The 11,148-nt window shown below is 37.5% G+C and overlaps 1 protein-coding gene across 1 annotated transcript in view; it reads left to right on the forward strand.

Moving 5' to 3' along the window:
* The window catches only part of LOC145673750 (syntaxin-17-like), a 134,666-nt gene extending 123,741 nt beyond the window's left edge, over positions 1-10,925 (forward strand). The window contains exons 4-5 of the mRNA XM_081743494.1: positions 4,517-4,727; positions 9,168-10,925. Coding sequence (XP_081599620.1) covers positions 4,517-4,727; positions 9,168-9,268 — 312 coding nt within the window. The 3' untranslated portion in view covers positions 9,269-10,925. The remainder of the gene's footprint in view (positions 1-4,516; positions 4,728-9,167) is intronic.
* Positions 10,926-11,148: the final 223 nt, after the last annotated feature.

Below are 11,148 nucleotides of genomic sequence, written 5' to 3' on the forward strand. Positions count from 1 at the left end.
GATATTGCGATCGAAGAAAAGGAAGAGGTGGATGATGATGAAAAAGAACCCAGTATATTGAAAAATAAAGTAGTACAAGCAATCAAAGACATGCGGAAGAGAAAGGCCACTGGAGACGACGACATTTCAGTAGATTTGCTCAGGGGATTAGGAGACAATGCAATGAAAGTACTGACTTCACTTATTAACAAGATCTACCTGAGTGGAGAATGACCAAAGGATTTTTTGATGTTACAGTGATTGCATTGCCCAAAATAAAGAAAGCAAAGAAGCGCAGCGATCACAGAACTAGTAACCTGATTTCCCACACTGGAAAAATTATTACACGCATACTGAACAGGCAGCTGGAAAGTAAGATATACGAGAGGTTAGAAGAATATCAATTTTGATTCCGGAAAGGAAAAGGCATCAGAGATGCTATTGGATTGATGAGAATTATATCAGAAAGAATACGTTGATGTAAAGGAAGAGTTGTGTTTGTGCTTCATCGACTGGCAAAAAGTTTTCGATCGGGTCAACTGGACGAAACTTCTGAAAATAGGAGTCAACTGGAGAGATCGACGACTCATTCAAAACCTATACATAGGACAGCGAGTGAAGTTGCGCTTGAATGAAGGAGAAACTAATAGTGTGGAGATTAAAAGAGGAGTCAGACAAGGATGTAGTATGTCGTCCCAATTATTCAAACTTTACAGTGAACGTTTAATGAAAGAAGCATTAATGGGAATTGGAGATTTCAAGATTGGAAGGAAGATCATTAATAACGTCAGTATGCAGATGATACGGTTATAGCTAAAAGCGAAGGAGAACTACAGATGATTGACAAAATACTTGACACCGGAAAACTATATGGAATGGAAATCAACATCGAAAAGTTGAAAGTCATGGAAATATCCCGTAGAAACACGTCCTTACGGATCAGAGTAGAGCAAAGAGAACTTAAAGAGGTCGATAAATATTCTGGGAAATATCTTGACGGGAGACGCTTACTGCACCAAAGAGATGGGAGTCAAGAATTGCCATAACTAAAGAAGCATCCAACAAGAAAAGATCACTCCTAATTAGCATGCTTAATATTGGACTTAAGAAATTCGTCAAGTGCTATATATGGAGCATTGGACTGTATAGTTTGGAGACTTGGATATTACGAAATTTAGGGAAGAAATATTTAGAGAGTTTCGAAATATGATGTTAGAGAAAGATGGAAAAGATGAAATGGACGAAGAGAGTAACAAACGAAGATGTTTTAAAACGGATAGGAGAGAAGATGACACTTCTATCCAGCATCCTTCGTAGGAAGGCCAATTGGATTGGACACATCCTGCGAGGAAATTGTCTTCTTCTCACCGCCATAGAAGGAAAGATAGAAGGAAAGCGAGAAATAGGAAGAGGAAGAACACAGCTGATCGATGATTTGAAAAATAGGAGAAAATATTAGGAGTTAAAAAAAAGAAGCTGAAGATCGAGAAGTGTGGAGGGAACATGTTCAGGCCCAGATCTAAAACTTAAAAAACCTAATTAGTCCCAGGACCTGCCGAAAGGCAGAATATATATATATGGTAACAAAATGGTACGGCAAAATCTCATGGGTAGACCTCATGATAGAAATCTCATGTCTATCCTTATGGATAGACAAGCAAAAACGTTCATATTACCTTAGGTCGGGAAATGCATCGTTACGCAGTTACGACCATTGAGCCACTTGACGGTGTGAAATTGTCACATTCTAGTCGCCCCTCAATGTGACTCAATTTAATCCTCAATAACATCCTCTAATTAAGCTAGAAAGATAATTTTGGTAACAATGTGTTCCTGAAGGACGAAGATTTTTACCAATATGCATTTTATGTATGTGAGGGGTACCACAGCGGACGGGCGAGGGTAAAGTACGTACTTTTTCGTTTTATGCATCAGAATTTTGGAAATGGCATTCCTTCCCCTTGGGGGTACACTCATAAAATTTGGTATGTGAAGCAGTGAAGTAGTCCATTACATGGTAATACCCTATATGTGTACTTGTTGCGTAGAAGCCTTATATGGAGTGGCCCTGAAAAAAATGTAATTTTCAAACCGAGACTCAAAAAATTGGCCAAATTTGGCCTCCCCCTCCTTCCCCCATATAAGCAACAAATACACATACAGGTTATTACCGTATAGTGGACTATCTCATTGCTTCATTTACCAATTTATATGAGGGTGACTATTTCACACCGTCATGCGGCTCAATGGTCGTAACCGTAACGATGCATTCCCGGGCATATGATCATATGAACTTTCTTGCTTGTTTACCCATAAGGAATCTATCCTTGAAATTTTGCCGTACCTTATTTTACACCCTATATATATATATATATATATATATATATATATATATATATATATATATATATATATAAGCAGTTTGCCATAGAAAACAAACAGTTCTTTTTGAGTTCGTTTTGGCAATGCTCTTGGAGCATTCTCAACTGGTAATGCTTCCGGTTTAATGCTACTACTGTTTACACATAACTTACCAAATAAATGAGATAATCAAAATTGTTGGTTTTTGTCAACCATTAAATGAAAATTAACGCAAATAATTTCGAATAAAATTCGAAAATCATACCATATATATGATTTCTCATAATTGTTAATTAGCTCAACTTCTTTTCATTCTGTGAGTGTTGTTTGTAGAAAGAAATTTCGCTAATATCTGACAAATATTCATTTCTTGAAGTTGATACTTCGCTAGGAACTGCATTGGAGTGTTTGAGCTGAATGCAACATTAGCGCCACATTTCGGCAAACATCACGAATTGAAAGAAGTGCTCAGACTTTTTGCTTGTACTTGCTTCTACCATTAAAAATACTTCCACTAAGTACTTTAATCATATTTCATATTGATTAGCCTATCGAGCTATATATTAATACGAATGAAGAAATAATGAGAAAACTTTAACGTACCTTAAGTGGTTCTATCCGATTTGTATACAATCTAAAACGTTCAGATTATTTTCGTAGTACTTCAAGAAACTAAATTGGTGGATACAGCAAGTCGTCATACATACTGTGGGTTCATATTATTATATAGAACCTTCTGTTGCGTATATTTCAGTATTTGTTCGACCGTTTTCAATTCTTAGGTAACTCATCTAGCCTTCATACATGTCTTTTATATACTAATCTTTTGACAGTTTTATTTGTCGTTCTTGTACTGTCCTTTGGTGGTATTATTTCTCATCAGTGTCGACTATACAGGACCAACAGTTCAAAGTAGGATGTGAATCTGCTTTGAACCTGATATAAAATTAGATGTGCTGTAAATATTTGAAGCGTTAATACAGGGTGTACCAGAAGTAGTGACTCACCTTTTAAGTGATCAGTACATTTTTATTATAGACAAGAATGTGATGAAACAAAACTGTAGGTACAGAGAAATGATGTAAAAATAATGTGCTTTACATTATCTAATCCCTATCCTCCATTTGGAGGAACCTGGCGGCCATTAACATCGATGAATGGCTGCATCCGGGGACACACATTTCTGCACGCATCTCGGCACATCTGAACGGGAATGTTGTTGAATTTCTCGGTGATTCGCGCCATTAATCTCACATTTGGATTTTCTGGACGCCAATACACACAGTTGTGACGGTTCACTGACCCTGACACATGAAACTTTGCCTCGTCCGTCCAGGCTATGTGGTTCTCGAAGTCGAGATTTTCCTCTACTGTCCGCAGGTATCGCTCAGCAAACTCCATAGGGCGATCGGGATCGTCCTCATTGAGTGCGTGCAGCAGGGAAGGATGATACGGACGCAGTTTCATATCCTTGAGAACCCTGACAACCGGTGACTTTGGAATATTCAGGATACGGAACAACCGTCGAATCGATTTCGACTTCTGCAGTGACCTTGCAAGTTCCACCTGTATTCGAGCTGCATTTGCGGGATTGTTGACGGACCTAGGCCTACCCAGCCTCTTACACTACCAGTGGTATCGAAGGCTTTGTTTACCCTTATTATTGTCTTCCACTGTGGCTCAGCATCACCGTACAGCACCTTCATTCGTCGCTGGACTTCCCGTAACTTTCTGTGTCTCAGAAAATAGGCGAACACATTTCTCAAGCGTCAGGCTAGCCACCATCTTGTAGTGTTGAAAACTGAAAAAGATAAGATCTCCATTACACCACAACACAATCAAAACGAGAAACAAACAACAACATCAATCATACAGCCTAACCTATCGCACCTAACAATAAGTGAGTCAATACTTCTGGGATACCCGGTATATCTCTCCAAAATTAGATATGTTGTTTCTTTTTCAGATGTTTTAATTGATTTTTATTGTGTGCATTTGAGTAATTTTATGTACATTGCTAATGCATAAATTAATTAGTAATTAAATATTAGAAATGATAGAAATCTTAACTATGCTATTTGCTGTTTCAGATGTATAAAAGTAAGACATTCTTACGTGATTTTTTGCTTTTGGTTTGAAGAATCTAATAATTACTTTGGTATTTATTTCGTCATAGGAGCATAAGTATGACTATGTAGATCAAGAACTACAACAAAGTATGAAAAGTCCTGAATCTAGTCAACCTCCAACGAATCGAGGTGCGATGTTGAAGACTGCCCTTTATCCTATTGCTGGTGCTGTGGTTGGAACTCTAATTGGTGGACCAGTGGGCCTTGTGGCAGGTTTAAAAATTGGTGGATTAGCGGCTTTGACTGGTAGTGTTCTAGGTAAGGTTCTTTAACCATTTGAGATACAGGCTTTCTCTGGGAAGTAGTAGGACTGATTTTTTCCCGCCAAACCGTGGTGATGGAGGGGAATGTTACTACACTGGTTGGGTGGGGGTCTTAGCTACCAGCCTGCTTTTCGCTAGTCGTCTCCAAGCCTTCACGGTATGTAAATCGAGTTTAAAGTGAACCCTTTTCAAGATGCTTTGTCATCTCCACAATGAATCCTGTGTTAGAGCACCGTTACGCTGTGAAGTTTTGCGTCAAACTGGGTAAAACTGCGAGTGAGACCCATGACATGATCAAGACTGCTTATGGGAGTTACGTCATGGGTTGATCAACTGTTTTTTAGTGACACAAATTGTTTCGGGATTGAAGACAGCAAGTTGAAGATGAGCAACGGTCAGGACGCCCTTCCACGGCAAACAGTGACGAAAACTTAGTGAAAGTGCTTCATTCTACGTGAAAGTGCTTGAAAGACTCAGAAAACGAGTCGGCCGCGTCCGTCCAGCAATCGCTGGATCATGGAAGCTTCATCACAACAATGCGCCGAGCCACACCACCTTTGCTGTCATGGACTTCCTGACCAAACATGGCACCACACAGCTTCCCCACCCACCCTATAGCCCAGATGTCGCTCCTGTAGACTTCTTACTCATCCCCCGACTGAAAAGAGTCATGAAAGGACAGCACCACGGCTTACTCCAGGTCATTCAAGAGGCCGTAACGACGGAACTGAAGAGCATTTCTAGTTTGTGTGTTCCAGGGAGCCTTCAGTGAATGGCAGAGTCGCTGGAAACGCTGTGTTGATGCAGGAGGGAAGCTATTAAGGCGATGTGTCAAAATTGTGAATAAATAAAAAAAAAATGGAAATCAGTCCTTCTGGGACAAACCTTGTATAGAGAACTAGTGATAGAGAACTGTTCCACGTGCAAAAGATCCTAGCCTGTGAAAGAGTGTGATAGTTAATATCGTGTTCGGTTTCTGAGATGCTCCTAATCTTTCTCTCTCTATCTTCATTCTACCGATTCTTTCGTCAGTCTCTTGTGAACTACAGGACAAACACAGAGGACTTTAAACTAAAGATTTCATGTCATTTTATTTGAATTAACTAACATTTATGTAATGTATCGTCTAGTTAGAGAAATAAGTGCTACATAGAAAATCTACAACGTTAAAACTGCGCAGTTGAGAACTAGTTACAGATACAGCCACTGGGAGTATTGTGCTCTAATCTGGGAGGATCATAGTTTAGAAGAACCGGAAGTGATGTGTGGGAAACAGTAAGATATAGCAGTGTACTGACTAATAATATACGTTGTGTAATATGAAGGCTGATGTGTTGTTCTGTATGAGCTCCATGAAGAGTTTCCGTAAACTGAATCGGATGCACAACATATTTAATTGCGAAACGAAGTTAGTGAGCGGTTGTGATATTCTGACAGAAAATGAGATTTCAGAAAACTTCCTGAACAGATGCTACACCTTCCGCACCAAAGTTCGTTAAAGCAATAATAGCTATTATGTTCACTCGACTGATAGAAAGCTCTTTATGGTCAATTTTCAGAGCAAACACACGTGTACAACATGAATAGCAACGTTTTACGTTGATGTCGAACATTTGAATTGTGACGGATAAATTAATTATTATGATATATAATATATTTTGTATCGATCACCTTTCTTGTTCTGTATCTTTATGCCAAATTTGTTTAAATTCTTCCAATAGTTGACGTTGAAGGTGCTGGTGATCAGTGTAATTGTGATGAGCTGGTACTTGTTTGCTGCTAATTAAGCACGGGGAGAAAAATACATAATGCTTACTTCAGGCTTTAGTATGAATACCTGATATAATATTTTCGAGATATTTCCGGGTCATAGTATCAATATGACTAAATCACATTCACGTCAAATGTAGCCCACTCCATCAACTGATCTTCCAGTAGAGCGAAATTCGGATGGTGTTTATGGTTTCTTATAGCCCATTTCAACATGTTCCAGGAGCCGCAGTGGCTCAGTGGTAGAGCGTTCACTTCTGGCGCTTGGGGTCCCGGGTTCGATCCCAGCCCCCGCCAAGTGAACTTTGTGGTGGACAAACACCGTGTGGGGGGTTTTCTCGGGGTTCTCCCGTTTCCTCCCACCTTCTTCATTCCACCATTTCACTCATCTCTCATCATCACCGTCTCCTTTAGCCTAACCGGCATAACCGTGGGACGTAAAACTCAAAGATTCATTTTTTTTTCAATATATTCCAAATACTCTCAATGTTACTGACATCTGACGAATTTGTGGAGCAGGAAAAATACGAAACACGAGGCAGATACATATCTCAAACCAATCCTGCTCAGTAAAGTGCGATGGATAATGCAGTTGTCAACTTGAAGCTGCGGTTTCCAATACTAAGGTACTTTGGACGTGCTTTGCCCCGTCAGTCTAAATTGCGAAGATTCCTGGGCATTCTGTGAAGGAAATGTAGGTCCAAATAAACATGTATGGAAGGACTGGCCACCAAGGAAGTACGCTTCGTGTGAAGCATGTCGATATTTCGCACAGATGGAATTTGGTAGGGAATTTCTTTATGCGCTATGCCTGTTGCATATCTACACCGATGCGTATTAGACTGAAATTAGGAGAGTTAACGAGTACTACTACAAATCGGAAATAATGTCATAGCTCTGTAAAATAATGATTACTCCTCGGGTAAATACATGCAGTATTGGCGTATCTACAAGAGGCCCAAGTGATTCGAAACCTCTTCAAACCTATTTATTAAAACTAAATATATAATTATTATTATTTATTAAAACTAAATATATAATTATTATTATTTACTAAACGTGTTCTCATTGATTATTATTTATTTATTAACGAGTTTAATGGCTGGGCATAAATCTGAAAGAGGGATGTGAAATAGGAGGATTGGTAAATGTATAACTAAAGCTTATTTATCCTGATGAACAATAACAACTTATTACGTTATTTGTTACTTGGCATAAATGTCAACTATACTGTATAAAGCTTTGCTCATCGCAAGCAATAAATCCCATTAAAATTCTCACTGACAATTACTAGTTACTTCTATGCTCGGAAGGCGATGTCTTTGGTGTTAAATTAACACACAAGTAACACACTAAAGTGGTAGTCATTTGTGTTATTTCACACCTTATTTTTTGCTATGTATTAAGGCCTATAGAAAGATTATTATTATATAATTCAGTAGTAGTGAAACCGTTGACAACTGAAAGACATGAATTCGATTCTCGGACAATTAAACAACAAGATGACGAACTACGTTACAATCACTCAGTCGTATTAAACGGTTACGATCGTAAGTATTTCAAATTAAGCGTGTTTTTCAACCCACGTTTATAAAAACTATTTTCTTCCGTTTCATATATGAAATCACTTTTCGGAGTTCGATCATCAAATTTTGTTATATATATATATATATATATATATATATATATAATGTTTCATATGTTACATTGAATGGTAATGATGTATTCTTACAGTCACATCATGCTCGTAGTTGTAATTGTTCAAATTAAGCAAGCAAGACTTCAGAACGGGAAGTATTTTCTGAAGTTAATATGTTGAACTGGATCTCTTTAAGCGCCACATCTAGACTGATCTTAAATGCTTATTAACAAAACTTTAAAAATAAGATGTGACAATTATTGTTTTAATATATTTAGTTATACGAGGCGCATCCAAAAAGTAAATTTTTCACGCGTCCTATAGCTAGAAAACCGTATGTTGCGCAAAGCGACTGCGTGGACGTGAGAGAATAATGTCCTAGCATGGCGCATGCACCAGCGGAACTTCCCTAGTGTTCTCAGTAGCATCATGGCAGTTGTTGAAGATGGACGGACGTTCCTATTCCAGCTCCCACCACGCGTGAAGTGCGAACAGTGGTGAAGTTTCTGAATGCACAGAGCATAGCGTCGATTGAAATTCATCATCAGTTCTGCCAGGTCTATGGGCCTAACGTCATGAGCGAGCAGTTCCCGCAGATTTCACGCTTCTTATTGCACACCATTGTTGTTCTAGAAGTTGTGTGCCAGGTGGGTGCCGAAGCAGCTGACCCCAGTACACAAAGCAAGGCACATGGGGTCAGCATTGACATTTTTGCAACGATGCAGCAGGCGATGGATTTCAGTCGGCGCTATGCTCTATGTATTCAAAAACTTTATCACTGCTTGTACTTTATATGCAGCGGGAATTGGAATAAGAACGTCCATCTTCAACCACTGCCACGACGCTACTGAGAACACTAGAGAAGTTCCGCTGGCGCATGCGCCATGCTACGACCTTACTCTCACACGTGCACGCAGTGCCTTCGTGAAACATACGGTTTCCTAGCTATTGGATGCGTGGGAAAGTTACTTTCTGGATGCGCTTCATATCTTTCATGAAATAGAAATTATTGATAACTCTTTACAGGATACACTGGAGGACGCTACCTTAAGCAGAAACAAGAAGACTCACGTGAAACTGAAACAGAATTGATGGTTATTCGTGAATCAGGAAGAAAGGAGTCATAATCACATTGATTGGTCGAGAGAGACAAATTTCCGCATTTGTTATGAAGGTATACAAACCATACAATAAGGTGTAGTGCCGTATTTGAACTTAAGTGATAACGGTGCTTTAGAGATTGATTATATGTAACAGAAGTTTTATTTAGTTGCATTCTTTAATTTTTATTGTATTGTCTGATGGTTTAACTAAGGCTTTTCGTGAAACATAGAAGGAGTCAAGATAATACTGATTGATCGAGAGAGACAGCGTTTCACATTTATTGTGAAGGTGTAGAAGTAGAAACCATACAGTAACCTTTGGTATCATAATTGGACTTACTTGAGAATGGTGCTTTAAAAGTTAGTTATATATAATACAGGTTTTACTTCGTTCCTTTATTTGTTCTTTTATTTTCTCGTCTTTTAATTATGGCTTTTTAATCTATCTATTGTATCTGTTGTACCTAAAGTTTGTATTTATAGAAAAAATAGAAGTAAAGATTTTTCGCGAAACATAGGAGAAGGGGTCAAGATAATATTGATTGACCAAAGAGACAGCGTTTCACATTTATTTTGAAGGTGTAGAAGTAGAAACCATACAGTAACCTTTGGTATCATAATTGGACTTACTTGAGAATGGTGCTTTAAAAGTTAGTTATATATAATACAGGTTTTACTTCGTTCCTTTATTTGTTCTTTTATTTTCTCGTCTTTTAATTATGGCTTTTTAATCTATCTATTGTATCTGTTGTACCTAAAGTTTGTATTTATAGAAAAAAATAGAAGTAAAGATTTTTCGCGAAACATAGGAGAAGGGGTCAAGATAATATTGATTGACCAAAGAGACAGCGTTTCACATTTATTTTGAAGGTGTAGAAGTAGAAACCATACAGTAACCTTTGGTATCATAATTGGACTTACTTGAGAATGGTGCTTTAAAAGTTAGTTATATATAATACAGGTTTTACTTCGTTCCTTTATTTGTTCTTTTATTTTCTCGTCTTTTAATTATGGCTTTTTAATCTATCTATTGTATCTGTTGTACCTAAAGTTTGTATTTATAGAAAAAAATAGAAGTAAAGATTTTTCGCGAAACATAGGAGAAGGGGTCAAGATAATATTGATTGACCAAAGAGACAGCGTTTCACATTTATTTTGAAGGTGTAGAAGTAGAAACCATACAGTAACCTTTGGTATCATAATTGGACTTACTTGAGAATGGTGCTTTAAAAGTTAGTTATATATAATACAGGTTTTACTTCGTTCCTTTATTTGTTCTTTTATTTTCTCGTCTTTTAATTATGGCTTTTTATTCCATCTATTGTATCTGTTGTACCATAAGTTTGTATTTATGACAAAAAAAAGTAAAGTTTTTTGTGAAAAATAGGAGAAGGGGTCAAGATAATATTGATTGACCAAAGAGACAGCGTTCCACATTTATTGTGAAGGTGTAGAAGTAGAAACCATACAGTAACCTTTGGTATCATAATTGGACTTACTTGAGAATGGTGCTTTAAAAGTTAGTTATATATAATACAGGTTTTACTACGTTCCTTTATTTGTTCTTTTATTTTCTCGTCTTTTAATTATGGCTTTTTAATCTATCTATTGTATCTGTTGTACCTAAAGTTTGTATTTATGACAAAAAAAAAAGTAAAGTTTTTTGTGAAAAATAGGAGAAGGGATCAAGATAATATTGATTGACCAAAGAGACAGCGTTCCACATTTATTGTGAAGGTGTAGAAGTAGAAACCATACAGTAACCTTTGGTATCATAATTGGACTTACTTGAGAATGGTGCTTTAAAAGTTAGTTATATATAATACAGGTTTTACTACGTTCCTTTATTTGTTCTTTTATTTTCTCGTCTTTTAATTATGGCTTTTTAATCTATCTATTGTATC

This window comes from Thermobia domestica, chromosome 17, assembly GCF_964235325.1.
Source record: "Thermobia domestica chromosome 17, izTheDome1.hap1.1, whole genome shotgun sequence".
NCBI lineage: Eukaryota > Metazoa > Arthropoda > Insecta > Zygentoma > Lepismatidae > Thermobia > Thermobia domestica.